At 46.6% G+C, this 27,435-nt stretch overlaps 1 protein-coding gene across 1 annotated transcript in view; it reads left to right on the forward strand.

The window, feature by feature from the left end:
• LOC125446194 (fibrillin-1-like) overlaps window positions 1-27,435 on the forward strand; it is a 106,330-nt gene that overhangs the window by 48,377 nt on the left and 30,518 nt on the right. Inside the window, exons 6-10 of the mRNA XM_048519748.1 lie at window positions 2,073-2,198; window positions 15,504-15,662; window positions 23,323-23,502; window positions 24,530-24,682; window positions 25,381-25,500. Coding sequence (XP_048375705.1) covers window positions 2,073-2,198; window positions 15,504-15,662; window positions 23,323-23,502; window positions 24,530-24,682; window positions 25,381-25,500 — 738 coding nt within the window. The remainder of the gene's footprint in view (window positions 1-2,072; window positions 2,199-15,503; window positions 15,663-23,322; window positions 23,503-24,529; window positions 24,683-25,380; window positions 25,501-27,435) is intronic.

Genomic DNA, 27,435 nt, shown 5'->3' on the forward strand with positions numbered 1-27,435 from the left:
TTTTTGTCAAACAAAGCCATTTCCCCTTTCTGTTCTCCAGCTGTTCTAAACACAGGGACAGGTCAGGTGGGAGTATAGTGTCAAGATCGAGGGATGTAATTGTACCTCACTTGGAATATTGTGTACAGTCCTGGGCACCGCAATTCAAGAAGGATATTGACAAGCTGGAACGGGTCCAGAGGAGGGCAACCAAAATGGTAAAAGGTCTGGAGTCCATGCCCTATGAGGAGAGACTTAGGGAGCTGGGTTTATTTAGTTTGGTACAAAGAAAGTTAAGAGGTGACATGATAGCCATGTTTAAATATTTGAAGGGATGCCTTGTCGAAGAGGGAGCAAACTTGTTTTCTGCTACCTCAGAGACTAGGACACGGAGTAATGAATTCAAGATGCAGGAAAAGAGATTCCACTTAAACTTTAGGATGAACTTCCTGACTGTTAGGGCTGTTCAACAGTGGAATTCACTGCCTGGGAGAGTTGTGTTGTCTCCTTCTTTGGAGGTTTTTAAACAGAGGCTGGATGGCCATCTGACAGGAGTGCTTTGATTGTGTGTTCCTGCATCGTAGGGGTTTGGACTTGATGGCCCTTGGGGTCTCTTCCAACTCTATGATTCTATGGGAGGACCAGCCAGAGGAAGAACATCTGCCCAAAGTGGGCGAATGGCATGCCTGGTTGTAGAGGTCCCACATCTCATAAATAATTCCTACAACGTCATTCAGAAAGTGGTAGTCACAATAGCATTGTCATGGAGAGTCTCAGGCTCATATAGATGACTTGGAATCAGAACTCAATAGTGGAACATACGACAAGCCTCCTTCCCCAGAAAGTGTAATGCAAATGTCCTAATTGGCATGGGCTAAGAAGATCGTATGAAATCATCATGGAATTCTTCTTCAAAAATGTTTTATTATATGAAAATTGAAATATGAAATAGCCACCAACAATTTCCATTGAATTGTTCAGGTGGATCCCTGGGATAGCAAGTTAACATAGCACTAAATGCATGTGATACCCTCTCTAAAATGAACGAATGTGTCACAGGAAAACAGAAATATGCCTGTGATATCTGTATGGTCCTCTGGACCAAGCCTTACGGAATTTGTGTAAAGCCTTGTGTAAACAAACAGTGGTGTTGTCATAATGTACTATGAGGCAAAATTAAGAAGCAATAAGAGCTGAAATCCAATGTTGTAATAGGATGCGGATGTGTGTTGTTTTAATTATGTTATGGCGCCTTCCGCACATGCAGAATAATGCACTTTCAATCCACTTTCACAATTTTTTGCAAGTGGACTTTTACTATTCCGCACAGTAAAATGCAGCTCCAAAGTGCACTGAAAGTGGATTGAAAGTGCATTATTCTGCATGTGCGGAAGGCGCCTTATGTTTACTGTTTTATGCCTGTTGTTTTACCAAACAGATTTCATAGGTTCTGTGTTTTCTTATAGGGTGTGTACATTATCCAATAAGAGGAGGTCGGTATTCATAGGAATAGCTTTTATTGACATTCTTTACAATTTTAGGGGTCTAAAAATCAGAGAAAAATCATAGCTGGCTCACAAGTCAGAGATGTTGATGGGCCCTCCTAGTCATCATGGCCACCTGGGCTTCCAGAGACAGTGTCCCATCCAGTGTGATCCCAAGATCCCATACCTGGTCCTTCTGGGGTAGAACCACTCCTTCAACACCAGATGTCCCTCAATTCCCAGACTTGGGAGCTTGGCAAACAGAGCACCTTCATCTTACTGGGATTCAGTTTCAATTTATTGACCCTCATCTAGTCCACCCCACTAAAACATTCCTTTCTCACTGGACACAGTGTGTAACAGACTTCCCTCTGTGATACACCTCTGAAGATGCCAGCCACAGATGCAGGCGAAACGTTAGGAACAAGATCCACCAGACCACAGCCATGCTCCTGGAAAACTCACCACAACCAGTTCATTGACATTCTTTTAAAATGTAGGAGGTCACTGGTGACATTTCTTCTCACTTTTGCAGCTAATTCTGCCATTTTTGATGTGATTACTGCGATTAATGTGATCAAACTTTTCTTTCCCTCTTTTCTATCGAAGATATCGACGAGTGCAGTTCTTTTCCTGGGATCTGCGACGGGGGAGAATGTTCCAACACAATTAGCAGCTACTTTTGCAAATGTCCTTCCGGATATTACTCGTCACCAGATGGTTCCAGGTGTATAGGTGAGTAAAGAACCACTCATGTAAAAGTAGTCGCTATTGTGTGTCCATCTGTACTGTGTATGTCATGTGTATCTCTGTAGAGCAACGATGGCGAACCTTTTTGAGACCGAGTGCCCAAATTGCAACCCAAAACCCACTTATTTATTGCAAAGTGCCAACATGGCAATTTAACCTGAATACTGAGGTTTTAGTTTAGAAAAAAATGGTTGGCTCCGAGGCGTGCGTTACTCGGGAGTAAGCTTGGTGAAGCAACCATCCAACGCTTCGAATGGGTGAATCACAACCCTAGGAGGGTTTACTGAGAAGCAAGCCCCATTGCCAGCAACCGAGCTTACTCCCAGGTAAAGGATCGTGCCCAGGCTAGTCTAGATGTGTGTGTGGGGGGGTGATTTTCCGTCCCCCCCACATGATGAACTCTGTGCACGTGTGCCCACAGAAAGGGCTCTGAGTGCGACCTCTGGCACCCGTGCCGTAGGTTCGCCATCACTGCTGTAGAGGAAGATGCATAGGCTCAAATTCCCTTAAACTAATTTTGAAAAAAATGTAATATGAAGATAAGAAGGTGATTCCAGGGGCTTAAAACATCTCTCCCGTTTTTAGTATAAAATGGAAAGCTTAGAATTCTGAATTCAGTACCATTTTTCATTGATCGTTTTCCAAGTTTCTTTTTCTTTCTTTCCCTCTCAGCCTAAACTACCTGTAAGAGTTATTATAAAGATAAAATGGAGGAGTTGGTGGTGGACCATGTATGCAGCTCTGAGCTCTTTAGAAAAAGGCTAAGGTAGAAATGATAGAGTGGTTTTTATGCCATTTTGATGCAACAAGTTCAAAACATGGCATCAGTTTTTACAGCAATGCTTCTTTTGAATTTTGTGATTATTGTTGGGGTGTGTCGGGGAAGGGGAAGATGGCTGAAGTTTCTTCCCACGTGAGGAGAACTCGGCTTCCCAACATGAGGTGTAGTGGTTAAGAGCAAGTGGATTCTAATCTGGAGAACCAGGTTTGATTCCTTACTTCTCCACCTGTGACAGAGGCTTATCTGGTGAACCAGATGTTTTTCTGCACTTCTACATTCCTGCTGGGCGACCTTGGGCTAGTCACAGTTCTTGGGAGCTCTCTCAGAAGGGAAAGGAGCTTGTAAGCCACCTTGAATCTCCATACAGGAGAGAACGGCAGGATATAAATCCAAAATCATCTTCTTCTATAGATGTGGAAGTGGAGCCTGGGTAGGGTGGGATTTAGGGAGGGGAGGGTCCTCAGCAGGGTACAACATTATGAGTCTATCCTTCAAAGGTGCCATTTTTCTCCAGAGGAACTGCTCTCTGTGGTCTGGAGATGACATAATTCTGGGTAATCTCCAGACCCCGCCTGGAAGCTGGCAACCCTAAGATCAACACTTCTGCACTTCTACATTCCTGCTGGGTGACCTTGGGCTAGTCACAGTTCTTCGGAGCTCTCTCAGCCCCCTCTGCCTCACAAGGTTTCTGTTGTGGGGAGAGGAAGGGATTTTCAAGTTGAAACGGTGTGTTCACAAAATTTGTTAATACCTGCATTATGATCCCGATTCATTTACTTTTAACAATGTCAACCTGTCAAAACATAAACTGACCGCTGTTGATACAGCATAGAAATGTAAATACCTGTTCGCAAAGGGCGATCTGGCTGTGACATCTGTCACCCCATTGGTCGCCAGGGTTGATTCGGCTGATCTGGCTGGCTAGGTGGGTGTCCCCTACCTCCCTCACTGCTCCATGTGCGTCCCTCCCGAAGCTGCACGCTTGGTGGAAGGGGACGACTATCCCAAATAGAAGGAGTGTACTGTTCTTTGGTCAAGGGGTAAATTGCTTTCAAGGCATCTGCCAATAATGCATATAAAAGAAGAAGAAGAAGAAGAGTTTGGATTTATATCCCCCCTTTCTCTCCTGCAGGAGACTCAAAGGGGCTTACAATCTCCTTGCCCTTCCCCCCTCGCAACAAACACCCTGTGAGGTGGGTGGGGCTGAGAGAGCTCCAAGAAGCTGTGACTAGCCCAAGGTCACCCAGCTGGCGTGTGTGTGAGTGTATAGGCTAATCTGAATTCCCCAGATAAGCCTCACCAGCTCAGGCGGCAGAGCTGGGAATCAAACCCGGTTCCTCCAGATTAGATACACGAGCTCTTAACCTCCTACGCTACTCAAAAGAAACAGAAACAACTCAGTCCAGAGAGAGGAGGACAAATAGTACAACGATGCTGGAATATAAATTTTGAAGGGCTTACCCCTCCCCATAGTTCTGCTCTTTTTTAAAAAAAGGATAAACTTGACCTTACTCCTGTTTTTATGTGACATGGAATTTCGAATAGGATTTACAGTACAATCCTAATGAGCAGATGCGTAGCTCCAAGGTGGGAGGTGGGGTACGCAATGTACCGGGTGCGCCCCCTGTGGGGGTGTGGCGAGGGTGTTTCGGGAGTGCGGCGGTGGCGTTCCGGGGCAGGACAGGGGCAGAGGACACATCAGTGCACTGGGCACTTTCCCCCCTTGCTATGCCTCTGCAAATGGGAGTTACTCCAGTCGAAGTCCATTTCATTTCAATGGCCTTAGCTGTTTAGGATTGCTTTGTTTGGCTGTTGAACTTTCCTCCCCTCCCTAACTAACCATAGAAGTGTGAATACCCAAGAAGGGAACTATCTGTTCGTTCAAATGGGGGTTTCTGGCTCGATCCTAGATTATGAACCCACCTGCTTAAAAATATATTAACCAGCTCTTGATCCTCCTTGTACCCAGAGGGGACAGAGTCTAAACAGCTCCATTAGTTCCTGGAATTATGTCATTTAACTTCCCTTGACAGTTTCCATTGAGTGGAATTATCCTACATGTGCTCAAACATGCATGATATTACCAGTTTTGTAGGCATCACATATGTTGACTTGTTTGTTCCTGAGCTGTGGAGGCTTTGGAGCTGTGGAGACTTATCTGGGGAATTCAGATTAGCCTGTACACTCCCACACACGCCAGCTGGGTGACCTTGGGCTAGTCACAGCTTCTCAGAGCTCTCTCAGCCCCACCTACCTCACAGGGTGTTTGTTGTGAGGGGGGAAGGGCAAGGAGATTGTAAGCCCCTTTGAGTCTCCTGCAGGAGAGAAAGGGGGGATATAAATCCAAACTCTTCTTCTTCTTCTAAAGCTCTTTAGTTTGGAGAGGCTCTTTAGTTTGGAGAAGAGATGTCTGAGGGGGGATATGATTGAAGTCTATAAAATTTTGCATGGGGTAGAAAATGTTGACAGAGAGAAATGTTTCTCTCTTTCTCACAATACTAGAACCAGGGGGCATCCATTGAAAATGCTGGGGGGAAGAATTAGGACTAATAAAAGGAAACACTTCTTCACACAACGTGTGATTGGTGTTTGGAATATGCTGCCACAGGAGGTGGTGATGGCCACTAACTTGGATAGCTTTAAAAAGGGCTTGGACAGATTTATGGAGGAGAAGTTGATCTATGGCAGTGGTGGCGAACCTTTGGCACTCCAGATGTTATGGACTACAATTCCCATCAGCCCCTGCCAGCATGGACAATTGGCTATGCTGGCAGGGGCTGATGGGAATTGTAGTCCATAACATCTGGAGTGCCAAAGGTTCGCCACCACAGATCTATGGCTACCAATCTTGATCTGCCTTGATCTCAGATTGCAAATGCCTTAGCAGACCAGGTACTCGGGAGCAGCAGCAGCAGAAGGCCATTGCTTTCACTTCCTGCACGTGAGCTCCCAAAGGCACCTGGTGGGCCACTGCGAGTAGCAGAGTGCTGGACTAGATGGACTCTGGTCTGATCCAGCAGGCTAGTTCTTATGTTCTTATGTTCTTAAAGCTTGTAAGCATTTTAAAGCTCACCGGCAGCAACTTGTAGAATTCTACAGGTACTTCAACAGCCCGCGAGAGTAAGGGGTTGTACTCATACACTTGGCTGCTGAACGCTGGGATTTACTAGCAGATGAATCACGATATGAGAAGCGAAAAAGTATTAAGGGAGAAGAAGGCAGGAAGTAATCACCACTCCCTTCAGCAGTGGGAAGGGATTACGAACTATCCCTCTCTTGTGACCTAATGTCTTTCTTTTGTTAAGTCTGGACAGTTTGTATATGTGGTGCGTTAGAAATGCGATCTGTGTACAGTCCCTAATACAAATTCTTGTCTATCAGTACGTGTCAAAAGGGTTCATTTGAGGGGAAAAGGGAGAGCAAACCCAACATGGAATTAGAACTGCTGTTGTAAAATTTACTTTTCCTTCGAAATCTGGAACAGATTTACTCTGGGATGCGTTTCATTTTGGAAAGCGTCTTAAAACATAAAGCACGTTGAGGGCTGTTTCCAATGTCTTGTGTAGTTTAGACGTCTTGTAATAAAAATTTCCTGGCTTCCTTTGGTGAGATTTACATGAATTGTGACATTACTTTGCTCCATATGACGTAAAGCGCTTTGTCCTCTCCTGTTTGATACTGCGACGTGATGATGTTTGCAAATGAAGATGCTAGAACTTGATCGATGGCATTTCCAAAGCCCAAATTCGGCTGGTTTTTAAAGTCCTTTCCAGTCAACTTGCCGGGACTTTGAAGTTATTACCCTGTTTCCCCTAATATAAGACATCCCCGAAAAATAAGACATAGTAGAGGTTTTGCTGAAGTGCGAAATATAAGGCATCCCCCGAAAGTAAGACATAGCAAAGTTTTTGTTTGGAAGCATGCCCGACGAACAGAACACAGGAAAAATAAGACATCCTCTGAAAATAAGACATAGCACATCTTTGGGAGGAAAAATTAATATAAGTCACTGTCTTATATTCAGGGAAACACGGTAGATCCTTAGCTCTTAAAAGATGGTACAAACCTCTGTCGAGCAATGCTGATTCAAGAACGGGCATTGTCTGGGGCAAGTTGAGCTTTTCTCAATGCCTCTCTTGCTTGGAGAATCATGATATCTTCACCGGGCCTTGGTCCTGCTATCCAAAGTATGCTGGGGATAATTAGGAAAGGAATTGAGAATAAAACTGCAAGGATTGTCATGCCCTTATATAAAGCCGTGGTGCGACCGCACTTGGAGTACTGTGTTCAGTTTTGGTTGCCACATCTCAAAAAGGATATTGAAGAGAGGTAGAAAAAAGTGCAGAGAGAACTGGCGAAAGGGATGGTTGAGGGACTGGAGCCCCTTCCTTATGAGGAGAGGCTGCAGCGTTTGGGACTCTTTAGTTTGGAGAGGAGGCGTCCGAGGGGGGATATGATTGAAGTCTATAAAATTATGCATGGGGTAGAAAATGTTGACAGAGAGAAATTTTTCTCTCTTTCTCTAATACTAAAACCAGGGGCACACATTGAAAATGCTGGGGAAGAATTAGGACGAATAAAAGGAAACACTTCTTCTCGCAACGTGTGATTGGTGTTTGGAATATGCTGCCACAGGAGGTGGTGATGGCCACTAACCTGGATAGCTTTTAAAGGGGCTTGGACAGAGAAGTCGATCTATGGCTACCAGTCTTGATCTGCCTTGATCTGAGATTGCAAATGCCTTAACAGACCAGGTGCTCAGGAGCAGCAGCAGCAGAAGGCCATTGCTTTCACCTCCTGCATGTGAGCTCCTAAAGGCACCTGGTGGGCCACTGCAAGTAGCAGAGAGCTGGACTAGATGGACTCTGGTCTGATCCAGCTGGCTTGTTCTTATGTTCTTAAAGTAAGCCACATACATTTTTGCTGAATGTACAATTGGTGGCCCTTGCCATAGAATTCCTAACCATTTCCTCCCAACATGATTTTGTTTCTTCCTCTATTACCAGACTGGAATCATTATGATTTAAACGATTGGGTGTTGATGTGAGGACAAGAAACAATGAAAGTGATATTCGAGGCTATAAGCCATCGCTGACTTTTGGCGTGTTTTTTCCAAAACAAAATGTGCTAAATGTAAAGCAGCGTTAATTCTCTTCAGATAGTTTGGCTAAGCAAGTTTCAAATTTTCAATATTTTAAGAAAGGTTCTAGCCAAAACTTTTAGCCTGGTGTTAGTTACAAGATGTTACTTATGACGCTAGTGCAAGTCTTAAATCACTTTTATTTATTTTTTGCAGCTTTGTTGTCTGTAATTCAGATTTAAAGCTCACATTGGCTAGAATATATATTTGATGCTAAAATGGGTCTATTCAATTTCCTGTCCCAGGTTAAGAACACTTGCAAATGATGTGTTCCTTCATATATTGCTTGGTGGAATAGTGGTAGATTTCCAGCAGCACTGTGTGGGGGGAAAAAACCCAATAATTGTGTACAGTTCTGGACACCGCAATTCAAGAAGGAAGGTCTCCCACACTTCCTGGTCACTCCCCCCAAGACACTCCTCCTAGACCGGGAGACCTCCCCAGTGGAGGGGGAAGGGTTGGTAGCAGAGGTGGGATCCAGCAGGTTCTCACAGGTTCCCGAGAGTAGGTTACTAATTATGTGTGTGTGCCGAGAGGGGGTTACTAATTGGTGATTTTGCCACGTGATTTTTGCCTTAGTTATGCCCCTCCTCTCAGCAGTAGCGCGCAGAACTTGAAGCAGTCTAGCAGGAGGTTCACCAGCGTGCGTGGCAGCCTGCGCCTGCGTGGATTCGTTTCCCGCCCAAGGACCGGCGCAGCGGCTGCGTCCTTGCCACAGCCCTGCCCAGGAATGCCCCGCCCCCAGAATGCCCGGCCATGCCCGTGCCCCACCCATCCCCATTGGCGCTACGCCACAGTTTGAATCCCACCACCATGGGAACCTGTTACTAAAATTTTTGGATCCCACCACTGGTTGGCAGGTGTCTGCTACCTGGTCCAGCTCAGACCCCACCTTCAAGAGCCAGAGCCCCTGTCCAGCCTGGACATTTGGCCCACCCAGGGGCCAAGAATCCTCCTCTCCAAGTGCCTTCGGTCCATGCTGCCACCTCGGCTGCGGGCCTTCAGCTGCACACAGGTATGCACCTGCGTAAGAATGAAGGGACAGCACAACACAAAATAGGGGGGCCCCAGGGCCACGCCGGGGCTGCCTGCCTACCCTGGCACCCTGGGGGGGGGGGGGGCTTGGCCAGTGGGAAGAGGTCCATGAGCAGTCTGACCCACCCATCATGGACGCCAGGAGGGTTCTCCCTCCCCAGCATGGCCGCCGCCAGTGGGGCTGCCGTTGCTGGAGGTGGGCTTACCAAACCTGCCTCCTGCCGGCTCCTTCACAGAGCCCAGCTTGCTGGCGTGTTAAATGAAAAGAATCACTAAAAATGCAATTCTCAAATAACCCACTCCGGTGGGAAAATGCGGGACAGTCTTGCTTTAAAGGCATGAACAGTGTGAAGCTCCTACCCACGAAGAGTTTTATCCCGTTGCTATCCCGTGGTAATTGGCCCATGTGGAAAGGGCCAAAGTCTTTTTTTGTGCCATTAAGTCACAGCTGGCTTGTGATCCTGGTGGGGGGCATCAAGGCAAGAGACAGTCAGAGGTGATTTGCCATTTCCCTTCTCTGCGTTACGACCCTGGCATTCCTTGGAGATCTCTCATCCAAATACTAGCCAGGGCCAACTCTGCTTAGCCTCTATGACAGTGGTTCTCAACCTTCCTAATGCCACGACCCTTTAATACAGTTCCTCATGTTGTGGTGACCCCCAGCCCTAACATTTATGCAGGTCAGGACAACGCCCTTTTTACAAGTAGCCTTCAAAAGACTACTCAGTTTGTGTTTGCTGTGAGGAAGCTCAAATGCATTCCTAGAATCATAGAATCATAGAGTGGGAAGAGACCACAAGGGCCATCAAGTCCAACCCCCTGCAATGCAGGAACACACAATCAAAGCACTCCCGACATATGCTGATCCAGCCTTTGTTTAAAAATCTCCCAAGAAGGAGACTCCACTACTCTCCGAGGCAGTGAATTCCACTGTCAAACAGCCCTGATGGTCAGGAAATTCTTCCTAATGTTTATGTGGAATGTCTTTTCCTGCACCTTGAATTCATTACTCCTGGTCCTAGTCTGAGGCAGCAGAAAACAAGCTTGCTCCCTCTTCGACATGACATCCCTTCAAATATTTAAACATGGTTATCATGTCAGCCCTTAACCTACGCTTCTCCAGACTAAACATCCCCGGCTCCCTAAGCCTCTCTTCGTAGGGCATGGACTCCAGACCCTTTGCCATTTTGGTTGCCCTCCTCTGGACCTGCTCCAGCCGGTCAATATCCCTCCTGAACTGCAGTGCCCAGAACTCAGGGGCGTAACGAAGCAGCCCTGGGCAAACTGTAGCCCTGGGCAAAACCTGAGTTGGATGCCCACCCCCCCCCATGGGCAGCCACTCCACCACGACCAACATTTTTTTTGCACCAGGACATTGGTGCCTGCAGGGGGTGCATTTTTAGACATCTCAGCACCAAAATTTCAGTATATCATCAGGAGACTGTCCTTATGCTACTCCCCCAGGTTTGGTGCGGTTTGGTCAAGGAGTCCAAAGTTATGGACTCCCAAAGTCCTATCCCTTATTGTTTTCAATGGGAGCTAATAGGAGATGGGGGCTACAGTTTTGAGGGTCCATAACTTTGGCCCCCCTGAACCAAACTGCACCAAACCTGGGAGGTATCATCAGGGCAGTCTCCTGATGAGACCCTGAAAGTTTTGAGACTGTGCCTTCAGAAATGTCCCCCCCCCCCAAGCCTGCAACCCCATGGACAGCAATACAGAAAACTCAATGCAGAACAAAGATTCTTGGGCAAATTTCTGGGATGTTCCTGCAGGGGGCGCATTTTTGGATGTATCGGCACCACAATTTCCGGGTATCATCTGGAAACTGTCCTTATGGTACCGCCAAGGTTTGGTGCAGTTTGGTTCAAGGGGTCCAAAGTTATGGACCCTCAAATGGGGTACCCCATCTCACATTCTTTGCTAAGGAGATGGGGGCTACCCTTTGAGGGTCCATAACTTTGGACCCCCTGACCAAACTGCACCAAACTTGAGAAGTAACATAAGCTTGATCAGTCTGATGATACTCTGAAAATTTATGAGTGCCACTACTAGGGGTAGGGAACCTGCGGCTCTCCAGATGTTCAGGAACTACAATTCCCATCAGCCCCTACCAGCATGGCCAATTGGCCATGCTGATAGAGGCTGATGGGAATTGTAGTTCCTGAACATCTGGAGAGCCGCAGGTTCCCTACCCCTGCACTAGCCTGAAAACTGCGCCCCCTGCAGGCCAAAAATGGAAAACCACTAAAAATTCCCAAAAACGAACCCTGCATTTTGATGCCCCCCACAAGGTGATGCCCTGGGCAGCTGCCCACCTTGCCCAATGGGCATTACACCCCTGCCAGAACTGTACACAATATTCCAGGTGAGGTCTAACCAATGCAGAATAGAGAGGTACAATTACATCCCTCGATCTTGACACTATACTCCTATTGATACAACCCAGAATTCCTAACAATGAACTTCTGGGAGTGGATGGCCAGTCATTTGTCTTGAACTTATTCTTCTAGAAGCCATTGAAAAATTCCCATCCGAGGGGCAGATCAGACCCAAGCCTGCTCTGAAATGAATTCAGCAAATTGATGACAGACGGCTGATGCGATGTGTGGCTGAGGCTGGAAAAGTGTGGGTCTGGTTTGTACATTGGGTGGGAGACCATTGTTAGAGCAGGGAACAAGAGCAGAAAATTGAAGCAGTTAAATAAGGCCATGTGACCGGAATGCATACAGTGGTCCGATCCGCCAGATCTCCTAGGGTCCTTGCCAATAACTGAGACATCGTTTCGTTTAAGTGGGTATAGCCTGCCAATAGAGCGGTCACATCTGCACTTCTCCCCCCCCCCCCCGCCCCAAGATTGGACACTGCCCCTTGCTCTTTCCTTTACAAACAGACTGACTTGTTTTATTGTTCACCGTCAAATCACACTATAGCCTGCTATAGCGCGCTTGTCACGAAAGAGACGGATTGTGAAAGAAGGGCTCGGAACTTTCAGATCATGTTGCAGGTTTCCAAAACAGTTGTATGTTTTCTCCTTTCTCCTTCGCCCCAGTCAAGACAGTTCTTTGCCGAACATCTCTCACAATGAGAGAAGTTATGAGTACATGATGTTCTCTGTGCAGCGCATGCCCGGTGCGTTCTTCCTTTACAGAGCCAGCCCGTTTCTCTGTAAACAATTCTGATGGCACCGATTGATTTGTATTGTTCTCGCCTGTCCCACGGCCTGCATCTTTTCTGTCATTACCTTGGCAGGGGAAACCAGGACTGAGGGAAAAAACTAATTGAAGGCCTGATGGACCGAGCTCAGATGGAAGCGTCGTGTTGCTGTTCTGTAATCTTCAGTTGCAGGCGAAATCCGCAAGCAGCGGCACTGTGCACTGCATTTAGAGGTTAATTTATCCAGTCGCCTAATTGGCCCGCAGTCTGCTCTTCCAACCTCCTGAATTGCAGCTATGAAGCGATTTGGTGGTGGAAAGTGCTTTCAAGTCACAGCTGATTTATGGCGACCTCATAAGGCAGTGGTGGCGAACCTTTGGCACTACAGATGTTATAGACTATAATTCCCATCAGCCCCTGCCAGCATGGCCAATTGTCCATGCAGGCAGGGGCTGATGGGAATTGTAGTCCGTAACATCTGGAGTGCCAAAGGTTCGCCACCACAGTCATAAGGTTTTCAAAGCAACAGGCAATCAGAACTCAATTGCTACTGCCTGGGCTGAGAGAGTTCTGAGAGGATTGTGACTGGCCCAAAGTCACCCAGCAGGCTTCATGTAAAGGAGTGGGGAATCAAACCAAATTCTCCAGATTATAGCCTGCCACTGTTAAACACTACACCATGCTAGCTCTTAGGTGCTGTACATTTTTACAAAATATTGGCTGGAGAAAGATTATCTGTCTAGAACAGGGGTCTACAAACTAGGGCTCTCCAGTTGTTATGGACTACAATTCCCATCAGCCCCTGTCAGCATGGCCAAGTGGCAGAGCTGATGGGAATTGTAGTTCATGAACATCTGGAGAGCCATAGTTTGCAGATGACGGGCCTAGAAGATAATTTTGGCCCTCCTGCCAATTCCTCCTATCTTGATCCTTTCTGCTGCCAGGCTGAGACTCAAGACCCGCCGATCTGCAGCGGTGTCTTTTCTCCAGAACAAAGTGTGTGAGAAACTGGATTTTTCCTTCTACGGAAGAGAATAATCTCCCGTTTGTGTTTATGTCCTGCGTTCCCAAGAACGGCATTTGCTTCCTGGAGTGATAGATACAGATAACCTTCAATGGCATAATACTTCCTGAAGTGAAGGTGGCTACTTGCATCCATTGCGATATAGAAGAATCAAACTTCCCTCCGCAACTCTGTGCCCATTGTTTTCGCAATTAAAAACAACAGCGGCAGTGGAGTGTTCCAGGTTTTGCTGCCAGGTTTTTAAGGAGCTCTTAGCCAGCCTGTTGTACCAGAGCAGGGAAGAGCAATGTGTTGTTTCCCCAAAAATATTTTTTGAAACCTCTGTACCCTGTTTCTCTCTCTGGCTGCTTCCGCATGGAGGCGGAAGGGCTTGGGTCGGCGTACTCCACACCAACCTGACGCCGCTGGGACCGTCCGCATGGACAGTCCCAGAACCGGCTGGGACGACGGCGCAGCGGAGCGCCGTCGCCTGGCCAACCCGGCTTGTCCCTGGCCCTCCGGCACGTCGCCGAGGCCTGGAGACATGCCCCCCGGCCCTGCGCGCCTGCTTGAGCGTCGCAGGACAGGGGGGCGTGTCCCCAGGCCTCGGTGACGCGCCGGAGGGCCAGGGACCAGGTACATGAAGGTTGGGAGGGGGAGGGGGAGGGCGCCTTGGAGCCGCTGCCCCAAGGCGGCATTTCCCCAACAACCTCGCTCCCCGAGCGAGGTTGGAAAATGCCGGCTTCACGCCGGTCGGGCGCCCCCTGTAAGAATGGCTCCCTGGGGACGGCGTTTTTGCCGTCCCCAGAGCGCCATAAAATGCCCGTGCGGAAGCGACCTCTCTTTCTCTCTCTCTATAACAACAACAACACCTCTTATTGGCATATAAATACATAAAACGAGCATAAAACTACCCACTTAAGGAATGCAGGTAGGGGAAGCAGAAAGCGTGCAAACTAATTTTAAGTGATTGGCCATATGATTAGACAGGAGTGACTTGGAGGTTTTGGATCTTCACTCCCCTTATTAGGAATGTGGCTACATCTGTAGTAATCTGAGGGTTTTTGTCACGGAGTAAGTTTTTGAGTTTTCCTTTGTCAGAGGTCAGTACAGCTTCATTCAGATGGGGTTTGACTAACATCTCTTGGGGATTGTAGAAATTACAATGTAAGAATACATGCTCGGTGGTCTCTAAATGCCCCTGTGGGCATGGGCAAAGCCGCTCGCTATACGGAATATTTGCAAATCTTCCCTTATAGGTATCCAGTGGAAGAATGTTAAGGCTGGCTTGCATAAAAACACGCCAAAAGCATGGAGAGATAACGTTTGACAAGTATGCTGGAAGGAACCCAGGTTCTAAGGGGAGATGGTATATCAGTGGGGAACAAGGTCTCATTGCGTGAGCATGTATTCTCTCTCTATATCTTTTGACAGCTTGGTTTAGGCATAGGTGTCAAACTCACGGCCCTCCAGATGTTATGGACTACAGTTCCCATCATCCGGCAGGGGGTGATGGGAACTGTAGTCCATAAAAATCTGAAGGGCCGCAATAAAAACACGCCAAAAGCATGGAGAGGTAACATTTGACAAGTATGCTGGAAGGAGCCCAGGTTCTAAGGGGAGATGGTATATCAGTGGGGAACAAGGTCTCATTGCGTGAGCATGTATTCTCTCTCTATATCTTTTGACAGCTTGGTTTAGGCATAGGTGTCAAACTCACGGCCCTCCAGATGTTATGGACTACAGTTCCCATCATCTGGCAGGGGGTGATGGGAACTGTAGTCCATAAAAATCTGAAGGGCCGCAATAAAAACACGCCAAAAGCATGGAGAGGTAACGTTTGACAAGTATGCTGGAAGGAGCCCAGGTTCTGAGGGGAGATGGTATATCAATGGGGAACAAGGTCTCATTGCGTGAGCAAATATTCTCTCTATCTTTTGACAGCTTGGTTTAGGCATAGGTGTCAAACTCACGGCCCTCCAGATGTTATGGACTACAGTTCCCATAATCCGGCAGGGGGTGATGGGAACTGTAGTCCATAACATCTGAAGGGGCGCGAGTTTGACACCTGTGGTTTAGAGTTTCCTTTTGTACCGGTTTCTATGCCTTTCATTGGAGTCACCACTATTTGATTAAAGGGCTCAAATGTGTGCCTGTTTCGTCCCTTGTTCACAGATGTGCGTCCAGGATACTGCTTTTCGACCCTCACCAACGGCCGCTGCAGCAACCAGCTCCAACAGGTCCTCACGAAGATACAGTGCTGCTGTGACTCGGGGCGATGCTGGTCTCCCGGAGCAACTACTTCACCTGAAATGTGTCCCATCCGCGCTACAGGTATGGAGTTGCTCAGGTCTGTTTCTCTGTTTATTGGCTTGTTCTGTCATCTGCCTTACTCTGTCACCGTCAACTCAAGGCGGGTGACAGAGTTAGAAAAGACAACGCAATGAAGACAACCTAAGAGTACAGAAAAAACACAAATTAAAGCACAGTGAGGTAGAAACAGTGCGCTACATCACATGAAGTAGATTTCACAATTAGAGGATGCTGAATTACAGGCAATCTGTACATCCAGTAAACAGCGTAGTATAAAGGTAGGGGGACACACATAAACACTTTGAAGCTGCCTTATACAGCAGTGGCGTAGCGGTTAAGAGCAGGTGTACTCTAATCTGGAGGAACCGGGTTTGATTCCCCGCTCTGCCGCTTGAGCTGTGGAGGCTTATCTGGGGAATTCAGATTAGCCTGTGCACTCCCACACACACCAGCTGGGTGACCTTGGGCTAGTCACAGTTCTTCTGAGCTCTCTCACCTACCTCACAGGGTGTTTGTTGTGATGGGGGAAGGGAAAAGAGTTTCTAAATCCCTTTGAGTCTCCTTTCAGGAGAGAAAGGGGGGATATAAATCCAACTCTTCTTCAACTCTTCTTACTGAATCTGACCATTGGTCTATCAAGGTCAGTTTTGTTTACGTAGGCCAGTGATGGCGAACCTATGGCACGGGTGCCAGAGGTGGCACTCAGAGCCCTCTCTGTGGGCACGCACAAACATAGTTGCCCGCCCCTTCCCCCCACACACACACATCTAGGCTGGCCTGGGCCACTGGGCTCGATTATTAGCATTAAACCTAAGACCTAGCTTTGGGGAAGCAGTGTAGGTAACCCTGGTAAGGGCTGTTAAACCACTGATTTTCATGCGAAGAACTAAAGTGCGATCCTTTACCTGGGAGTAAGCTCGGTTGCTGGCAATGGGGCTTACTTCTGAGTAAACCCTCCTAGGGTCGTGATTCACCCGTTGGAAGAGTTGCATGGTTGCTTCAAAGCAAAGCCACCGACTACCACCAAGCTTACTCCTGAGTAACGCACGCCTCAGAGCCAACTGTTTTTTTCTAAACTAAAACCTCAGGATTCAGGTTAAATTGCCATGTTGACACTTTGCAATAAATAAGTGGGTTTTGGGTTGCAATTTGGGCACTCGGTCTCGAAAAGGTTTGCCATCACTGACGTAGGCCCTTTATGCATTTAGTTTCTGCTGCGCCACTGTGTGTTTTGCATTTGGGTTTCCCTGCGGCTTCTATTCTGAAAGGCTCCATTATGAAATGTTCAATGCTGACTGATCCTTTCATTCTGGCCGGGCAATAATTACTCGCCATCCCTAGCTGGCCGGCTGTGGGGGAGCGGGTGGCGATCAAAGCAGTGACCAGTCAGAGGACTTTCCAAATGCATTGCAAGCAGCTGCATTTGGATCCCTTTGTTGGGGGGTGGGTGGGAAGGATGCAGGGTGCAGCCCTGAGTTTGCAGGTGTGACTGGAAGAGCTGTTGTTTGGGCAGGGGAAGAGCCAGGTAACCCAAGAAACCCGATGCAAGAATCAAGCAGCTTGGTTTCCTCTGTGGTATGTTGGTATGGAATCCACCCTGATGCAGCAGTTGCTGTTTGTTTTTAACTTTATTGAATTATTGGCTGGATTTGTACCAGAGTAATATAAAAACAACCCAGGACTTACAAATAAACTACTGATTTAAGTTTATTTATAATTTAGAAGAATATTGTGATGAGCAAGAAATGTGTTTTCTACTTCAAAGTAGGAATTGGACAATGCCCATATGACATTTAGTAGATAAGAGCTAGAAGGATTAGCCAGTATTGGTTGAGACTAGATAAAGCATTTAGGGTGAAAGTCTAAAGGTTGCTTCAAATAGTTCAAGCTATGTATGCTGAAAGGCCAATAAATACTAACTTCTCCTCCTACCCTGATGACAAACTACATTATAATGAACATATAGGAAGAATAAGAAAGGGGGACAACATACCAAAGGTGGAGGGGCTCAGCTTGTCAATATCCTTCTGGGCACCGCAATTCAAGAAGGATATGGACAAGCTGGAACGGATCCAGAGGAGGGCGACCAAAATGGTAAAAGGTCTGGAATCCAGGCCCTACGAAGAGAGGCTTAGGGAGCTGGGTTTGTTTAGTTTGGTGCAAAGAAAGTTAAGAGGTGACATGATAGCCCTGTTTAGATAGTTGAAGGGATGTCCTGTTGGTGAGGGAGCAAGCTTGTTTTCTGCTGCTCCAGGGACCAGGAACAGGAGTAATGGGTTCACGGTGAAGGAGAAGAGATTCCTGTCAGGATGCCATTGTTGGGAGGGAGTGGATGCTTTAGCTATTGCAGGTGCTTTATCTGTTTCCCTGGCCTTGAAGTTCAGCGGCTGGGACGAGCCTTCTGGCTGGACTTTTCTTCACTGCTTGGTTCTCGTGTGTGTGTGTGTGTGTGGGGGGATTTGCTACAACATATTATCAACTGCTTTGGCGCCTTTTCGCCAGAACAGTCTTCCTCTGCCTTTCTCATGTCTTCAATAAAATCCTTGATCCCTTCAAGTGAGTTATTGTCTGAATGGCCCTGCGGGACCTCAGTGAATTCCGCAGGGCCTGTAATTGTTCCGCCGGGCCTTTGGAGGGACCAGCCGCTGAAATGGTGCCCCACCCCCACCCAGTTGGCTCTTTACATCCGGGCCTATCATCTAATGGGACTCGCCGTCCCTCTCTCCTGGGGAGGATTTTAAAAATGGGGTTGGCTGGACGCCTTTTATTATCTTATCTTATCTTATTATCTTGTCTTATCGCTGTTTTAAAGGTTTTAGCAACTTATTTATAATTGTATTTTATGTTGCACACCGCCCGGAGCCCCTCGGGGATGGGGCGGTATAAAAGTCAAATAAATAAATAGATAGATGGATGGATGGATGGATGGATGGATGGATGGATGGATGGATGGATGGATGGATGGATGGATGGATGGATGGATGGATGGATGGATGGATGGATGGATGGATGGATGGATGGATGGATGGATGGATGGATGGATGGATAAAGATAAATGTGGGATTTGACATTAAGACTGTTCTGCACTGTTACCAATTTCATGCTTCCATCGCCAGCTGAAGTTGCGAATGTTATAGCAACGATTATGACCTTTCTTCGAGGACTCTCAGGCATATCTCGGCGGAGGGCTGAGAGCCCCCTTTGGAGGACATTGTTGCAAAATATGTGGAGGATGAATTGGACTTAGAGACTTTGGATTCAGACACTGCTTCAGGAGCCCCCGTTGAGCAGAAGTCTTTTGAAGTTCAACAGAGTACATATGGACTGGCTAGAGGTGCGAGTCTGAACTCTCTCCGCGCAGAACCCCACACTCCTGGCTGGGAGCTATTGGATTACAAAAGCGTAACGAGGAATGATCCCGGAGGTGGAGCGCAACCACGGAGACTTGCGGAAACAAGGTCTGAGCGCTGAAAGAGCTCAGCGTGGCTCACCCAACCTGTAGCCACAGTTGGCGACTCGGATTCGGATTCAGCCCCCACCAGTGACACCTCCAAGCAAAGACAGCAGTGGGACCAGGAGAGGTACGAGTACCAGGCCGAGATTCGTAAGCTTCGCCGTGACGTGGAGCTGCTCCAGGTCCGAGCGCAAATGGCAGAAGCTGCGCAGATCCCACCTGCAGATTGGAACCAGCCTGAACCTACCAATGTGCAACCTGGCTTCCCGGTTCCAACAGGAGTTGCGACAGGTACTCAAACAGTACCCCCTCCAACACTGCTGTAGCAACCTTCACTGCAACCCGCACCACCGTTGCAGCCTGCTCCAGTGATGCCAGTTCCAGCCCCGGCATTAGTTCCAGCCCTGGTGCCTCATAGACAACTGAACGTATGATTCAACGGCACCCCTAACCATCTTCCTAGTGCAAGTGGATGTCCATATGCAAGACTGTGGGAGGCAGTATGTCAGTGAAGTGGAAAGAGTCCATGATGTGGGAGTGTTGCTGGAGGGGCCGGCAGCGGACCAGAATTTGACTCGAGGATGAGGAGGCTAATATATCCTATGCTGTGGCAAAATTATGTTCTTCTGCATTGTAAGAAATGTAGTTTTGAGTTAAATTAGGGTGCAAGTTCCTCACTTTGACAAGGGGTACATTTTTATTTGCATTTGTATTCCTTTTATTGCTGCTGTTCTTGTAATCCTTTTGTTTTTTATCGTTTGACCTTTGTATATCGTTTTGGTGTATTGTTTTTTATGGTTGCTGGTCTATGACTGTACACCAACAACACTTGTCAAGTGAAATGTCCACCTCTTGGCCTATTGACCCCTAAAATTAGAGTAACCAAAGGAGTCAAACAAGGTTGCGTTATGGCCCCCTTCCTGTTCAATCTGTTTTTAAATGACTTGCCCCTACTTTGAGAACAATTGACTCACACTGTCCCTTGTTAGGGAACATGCCACTGCCAATTCTGCTTTATGCTGATGATGCGCTCTTACTATCTCGCTCCAAGGTTGGCCTATCTCGCCTCCTACATAAATGCAGTGAATATTGCAATAACAACCTGCTGTCAATTAACCCTCTCAAATCTAAGATCATGGTCTTTTCAAGTACCTTCAAGATTTCTAACTGGCACTTAGATAATGACTCAATTGAACAGGTTAAGTTCTTCAAATATTTGGGAATCAATTTCCATCACAAATCTAGTTGGGTCAAACATAGGGAAACTGTTGTCAAGAGCTGTCAAATCACCTCTGCTGCCATTGAAAGGTTTTTCTTTACTAAAGGTGGCAGATTTATTCTGGCTGCTCTAAGGGTATTTAATGCCAAGGTGTCCCAACAACTTCTCTATGGGGTTTCCCTATGGATTGAAGCCTGGCAAAAAATCCTTGGAGCAAATACAATCTAAATTTTTATATAAGCTTTTTGGGGTCCCCCATTGCGTACCCTACGCTGCCCTCTGCCTCGAGGCAGGATTACACCTCTTGGAAACAAAAGCATGGTGGGCCACCTTTAAATTTTGGATTCGGTTATGTTTCCTTAACAACCCTAATAGTCTCATTTATTGCACCCTCCACGAACTTCAATCTTCTACCTGGTGGGCACATATCAAATCAAAGATTTCCTCCCTGGGTCTTTCTTGGGACCAGCTCCTTATGCTTTCTCCTAGCGAGATACAACGTTGTATCAAGGTACGGCTATTCGATCAGGAACACCAACATCTAGTTAGTAAAGCAAGGAGCTTGTTCTCTCCCCTCCATTTTAACATCATGCCCAGGAAATGCAAGACAGCTGCATCTTTAAACATCTTGTCTGACCCTAAGTTGAGGTAGCTATTGACCAGAGCAAGAACCAACACATTTCCACTAACCTTTTCCCCAGAGAGATTCACGGTACCTTCACAGCAAAAGCGTACCTGTGAATACTGTCAAACCTCTGAGGAGTCATTGGAGCACATTTTATTAGTTTGTCCAAAATTTAACGATTTTAGACCAAACCTGTTTTTAGGGGATCCCTTACTGGTCCATCCAAGCCTTTTTAATCTTAAATTGAACTATCTTCTGAATACAGAGAATCCCAAGCAACTGGACATAGTGGCCAAATTCTTGCTCACTATTACGAAATGATTTCCTGGTTTCCTCTTTCGCTCTGATGTATGCATTTTTGAAACAGGAGTACCTGTTTTATCTTGTAAAACTGTATTTGGATTACTTAGTTCTGCTATGTTTTAATGCCTAATAAAGGTCTTTGAACTTTGAACTTTGACTGTTATTAAAGTTAAGAGTTAAGGAAGCTGTTCAGATTTTTGTGATGTAGCACACCATGTGAAATCTTACATGAATGTAAGATTTCAAGGTTTAAAGTTTGGGAATGCCTGTAATGAGGAGACATTCTGAGCGAAGATTTGGTCCAAGCGTTGAGGTGATACTTGGAGGATATCTCTTTACAAGAAACTGTTGGCTCCCTTGGGGAATTTAAGTTTCCCCCAGGAGAACTGCGGCGTATATTTTGAGATGACACGTCTCATTTATTGCCTCCGTACCCGTTTATTATCGTGATGGGTTCCCAAGATGGAGACAGGGCAACATCACGCAACACAGGAGCTCTCCCATGATTTAGTAAATTTTTGCTAATTGCTGATTGCTGGACTGCAGATTGCAGGAACAGGCTGAGTTCCTAAAGAAAGTCTCATTTATGTTATTTTTTAAAAAATTTAGAATGTCAGTATCCTAGCCTACAAAAAGTGAATTATTAACAATATAAACAGAGGGACGTAGCATGAATAAACCCAGTGAAGAAAACCCAAAAACAATAAATACACACAGAATCCTGCCAGCAGCAGTTAAGGAAACATAAATATCAAGTGCGAGAAAACACAAAAACTCACCCGGTTCCAAAGGCCTTCTAGAGCAAACAGATCTTGAGTGCCAGCAGGCCAGAACTGGGGAGTCTCAAGAGGCAAAGAGTTCCATAGCTTGGGGGCTGCACTAACAGGTCTCAAATCTTAGGTGTGAGAGGAGGACCATATTTTAGGTAAGGTTGCCAATCTCTAGGCCTGAAAAATCTTGAAATTACAAGTGATCTTTAAACTAAAGAGATCCGTTCCCTTGGAGAAAATGGCTTTTTGGTGGGTAGTAGTACAGGTTCAGGATTGGGGGTATCCTTGAATAAGAAGTAGAAGAGTTTGGATTTATGCCCCCCCCTTTCTCTCTTGTAAGGAGACTCAAGACGGCTTGCAAACTCCTCTCCCTTCCCCTCCCCACAACAGACACCTTGTGAGGTAGGTGGGCTGAGATAATTCTGAGAGAACTGTGACTAGCCCAAGGTGGGCTTCATGCAGAAGAACAGGGAAGCAAATCCGGTTCACCAGATAAGAAGAAGAAGAAGAGTTTGGATTTATATCCCCCCTTTCTCTCCTGCAGGAGACTCAAAGGGGCTTACAATCTCCTTGCCCTTCCCCTCTCACAACAAACACCCTGTGAGGTGGGTGGGGCTGAGAGAGCTCTGAAGAGCTGTGACTAGCCCAAGGTCACCCAGCTGGCGTGTGTGGGAGTGCCCAGGCTAATCTGAATTCCCCAGATAAGCCTCCACAGCTCAGGTGGCAGAGCGGGGAATCAAACCCGGTTCCTCCAGATTAGATACATGAGCTCTTAACCTCCTACGCCACTGCTGCTCCAGATAAGACTCTGCCGCTCATGTACAGGGGTGGGGAATCGAACTTGGTTCTCCAAATTAGAGTCCACCTGCACTCAACCACTACACCAGGGGTCTGCAACCTGCGGCTCTCCAGATGTTCATGGACTGCACTCAACCACTACACCAGGGGTCTGTAACCTGCGGCTCTCCAGATGTTCATTGGCCATGCTGGCAGGGGCTGATGGGATTTGTAGTCCATGAACATCTGGAGAGCCGTAGGTTGCAGACCCCTGCACTACGCCATGCTGGCTGTTTGATGATGGTGGTGGGTCTTTACACCAACCTGGACTAGAGGTTAGAAGGTAGAAACTAGCTACCTACTGCCTCGGTAAACAAGACAGTCAGGCCTCTGCAGGTCTAAACAGATCATTTTACGGAAGAATGGTTGGATAAGGTACTTAACAACTTTGCTTTCACAACTTCAGTTATAAGCAAGCTGCTTTGTAATTCTGATAAATAGCAAACTTCTCTCTGTGGTTTTTTTTTTTCCAGAGGAATACCGCAAGTTATGTATAGTCGGTACTCTCCCCGTAAGACCGGAAATCCCAGGCCCCGGCATTCCAAGTATTCCTGGTGTCCCCGGTGTTCCTCCCGGGGTCTTCCCACCTGAAGTATATCCCCCACCGATCTATCCACCAGAATTTCCGGTCCCAACTCCAAGACCACCAACAGGTAAAAATAAATCAGAATTCAGTATTTTGCCTCGGTTAGATTTCATCCCTTTTTTAAAAAGGGGTGTTTGTTTGACTCCTGTAATTTCCTTATCTTTTCCCACAAGCCAAATACCAGATGGTTGCCTATTGAGGTCAGTGTGTTCTGAAGGGTGTGACTCTGCCTAGAATATCACTACGGGGCTGTCTCTGGGCCTTTCCCCACTTACCTTAAGCCCCGCGCTACTTGAGGAGAGTTGCGTGGGGTCCCCCAGCACTCCCCACAACAGAGGCGGCGACAGCGCAGCCGCCCCGACGCTGCCACTGTCGCGCCCCCTCAGCACGCGGCATCCCAAGCGCTCTTGCAAAGGGCGCCTTTTGATGACCCCGTGCAGAGCGAGGGGGCGTGGGGACGCCCGGGCGTGCGCCTGGGATGCCGCGCGCTGAGAGCAGCACGCGGCATAGGGGGGGATCAGGGTGAGTGGGGAAATGCCCACATACCCCTATGTGAGATGGTAGCAGAGCAGAATGCTTTAGTTTCAGATGTATGCCACAAAAATCCATCATCTTTTTTGAAAGCAACTTTTATTTTTACCAGTAAAAAATTACAAGAGAGGAGGAAAGATTCAAACGAAGGAAAAATAAGTAGACACCAACAGACATAACAGTAACAATAATATAATTTTGAAAACATAATCTTATCAGAATTAAGTATTAAATAGATTTGTGTTCATAGTCTTGTAAGTTTCTTTGTCATACTGATAAAGATGAACTAGCAATTGCTGGTGTACTGGATAGGAACAACCTTAGTCATTAATTATTTAAGCAATCTAATTGATCCATCTTGAGAAGGCTTTGAGAACGGTGCTTATGGCCAAAGGGCAACTGTATGTGTGTGACAGCCGTGAAGCAGGAGAAATTGTGTCGCAAGATCACTGCCCAGTAAGTGCCCCAATATGGTTCTTACTAGAGATGTGTGCCAGTATTCGGTTCAAATTACGAACGTTGACCGAATTTTTAACCTTTTCTTATTTATTTCTCCGTTTCAGGGGTTTTACCCGTTAATATCACTCCGCCTCGAGTAAACTTCTGCCAGTTATATCAAAACCTCTGCATTAATGGACGTTGTATCCCAACCCCTGGAAGTTATCGTTGTGAATGTAAAAAAGGATTTGAGCTGGATCTTCGCGGCGAATGCATCGGTATGGGATTTTTCTCTCCTGGATTTCCCTAGCTTTAAAAAAAATGGCAGATTGCTGTAATACCCCCACGTATAATATTTATTCTTACTGCGTTTTAATTTAAACTAGTTAATAAAAGAGAATCTGTCTCCCACCACAATGAGTCCACTTTCACAGGGACTTTTCTTCCTCCGTGTTGTTAACAAATTGTTTGAGAAAGTTGCGTCCTCCCCTATTCGAGTTCTGCATGGTCTGTCGCTTAGCATGTCCATGTTGATCTCTTGTTTATAGTCCAAAAGTAAAATTGTAAAATATCTTGTGCAGAGTTTGTTAGTCTGTTCTGTGGAGGTTCGATATAGTGTGTCTAGGGACTTTCTTGAAATTCAGAGTAAAAAGAAACGGTTAATGGTTGAGGTGGTGTTTTCGAGGAGTCCACCTGGATAAACTCTTATTTGTGTAAGGAAACAGTGTAGCATATGTTCCCGGACCTGGTGTATGGAATTTTCCGACTAGAATGTTGTATAACATAGAACGACATTGAGGAGGAAAATAAATATTCCTAAAGTTTGAGGGTTGCATAACACAGTTTATTTTTTTTTATTTAATTGTTTGTGCAACTGTTTTGCCTACGTAAAACAAATTACTGAAAGAACCTTCCAAAACTGCCAAACTAACTAATGGCTTACTAACGGGGGGAAAATACTATCTGTATGTTTCAGATGTCGATGAGTGTGAAAGAAACCCCTGTATCGGTGGAGACTGTGCTAACACACAAGGGTCTTACATTTGTCAGTGTCGTCCTGGCTACCAGAGTACGCTGATGAGAACAGAATGCCGAGGTATGCCTCTGTGTAAATCAATTGTTTATTTAACAGGATGAATAAATAAACTCTCGTTTCCGGTCACGGTCGGTTCCCAAAGTGGTCTACAATTAAAATCCGTTGCCATATGCAATAGCCTAGAGTATGTGTTAATGGATAGAAAGGGGGGAAAAAGTTTGTCGACTGTTCCAAAGGATGAAAGATCAATGGGGAACAATCCCAAGCATAGATTACACCCTTCTAAAAGCAGTGGTGGGATCCAAAAGAATTTTAGTAACAGGTTCCCCATGGGTGGTGGGATTCAAACTGTGAATGGCGTGGCGCCAATGGGGACTGGTAGGCCCGAGGAATGTGGGGGCATGGCGGGCATTCCAGGGGCAGCGTGAGGGAGGCATTCCTGGGGCGGAGGCTGTGGCTAAGGCAGCAGCAGCTTGATCCCGATTGCGGGTGGGAAACGAATGCACACAGGCGCAGGCTGCCACACACGCCGGTGTACCTCCTGCTAGACTGCTTCAAGTTCTGCTCACTACTGCTGAGAGGAGGGGCGTAACTAAGGCAAAAATCACATGGCAAAATCACCAATTAGTAACCCCCTCTTGGCACACACAAATAATTAGTAACCTACTCTTGGGAACCTGTGAGAACCTGCTGGATCCCACATCTGCTTTTAAGCCCATTGATGCTGATGGAAGGGTGTAATTCTGGCTGGGATCGCACGGCAAATGACATACGTGCATATGGCATCAATCCGTACAATCAAATCTTGCGTTGAGAAAATCTGGATGTGTGTGTGTGTGGGGGGGGAGAAATTGTGGAACGGGGGGGGGCAGAAGGCCCTTGAGATATCTGGACCCCTTGAGGGGATGTGTTTCTCTGAATCAAAAGCTGGCATCATTACCCCAGTGCTGTTTGTGAAACAGAGGCCCTTTCTGCACGGGCGGAATACAGCACCCCAGGGACGGCAAAAACGCCGTCCCTGGGGAAGTGTTTGCACAGGAGCGACATGAAGCCGCCGCTTTAAACCTCGCTCATTGAGTGAGCTTTTTGAAAAGCAGCGTCTTCCCCATTGCCTCCACTTACCTGCCTCTCCAGTGCCGCTCTGTAGGGCTGCAGGGACCCAAATCCAAATCCAAATCCAAAAACCTTTATTAGGCATAAAACCAGTGCCAAGAATTTCAAATACAATAAAAAGATCATTATTGCTCAACTTGCAGTACACCGAGCAAAAACATAGCAACAGCTTCAGATATTTCCACACTAGAGCTATTTAGAAGCTTAGCCATTTTTGTTTTATCAGAGAGGAGCATAAATCCTGTTGGTAACACAGTTCTCAAATTGGTTCTGATGTTGTTGTACTTTTGAACAATGGAGCAGAATATGAGGAAGTGTTACAGTTGTATCAAGGACAGAATTGACAGCGGCAGCTTTCATCTTGTGGAATACCAGAGAATGCGACCTTGAAGAAGATGTGCTTTGTGGCGGAAAAGGAGTTACACCTTACTTTCTGGGTGCATGACCCATCTGCTATTGTGAAATTAATAAGTTGTTGCAGATATATATAGCAGGGCGGCTAGTTTTTCTGAGGGATAATCCCAAAAGACTTATTGGAGAGAGCAAAAGAGCTTTGTGCTTTTTGCTCAGGAGAAATTAGTACTCTTGATCAAATAATCTAGACTTTAAAGCGATGGTAAATCTCCGGGCCCGGTGAGCATTTGTAATAGAGACCTCCCAAAAGAGAGAAGCCCAAGGAAAGATCTTTTTCAATCATGCTTAGCCACCCATTTGAAAGCTGAAGCTCTCTCCTCATTTCTAACTGGGACAAACTGTTAGGGTCAGTGCAAAACAAAAGAAGACGCAACCAAAACTTAAAAGTTACAACCCACATGTCCCTTGTTTCTACAATAAATGTTGCCCTGATTCCAAACAAAAAGAGAGACACCCACTTAGGGGGGA

Source organism: Sphaerodactylus townsendi, linkage group LG17 (assembly GCF_021028975.2).
Source record: "Sphaerodactylus townsendi isolate TG3544 linkage group LG17, MPM_Stown_v2.3, whole genome shotgun sequence".
Taxonomy (NCBI): domain Eukaryota; kingdom Metazoa; phylum Chordata; class Lepidosauria; order Squamata; family Sphaerodactylidae; genus Sphaerodactylus; species Sphaerodactylus townsendi.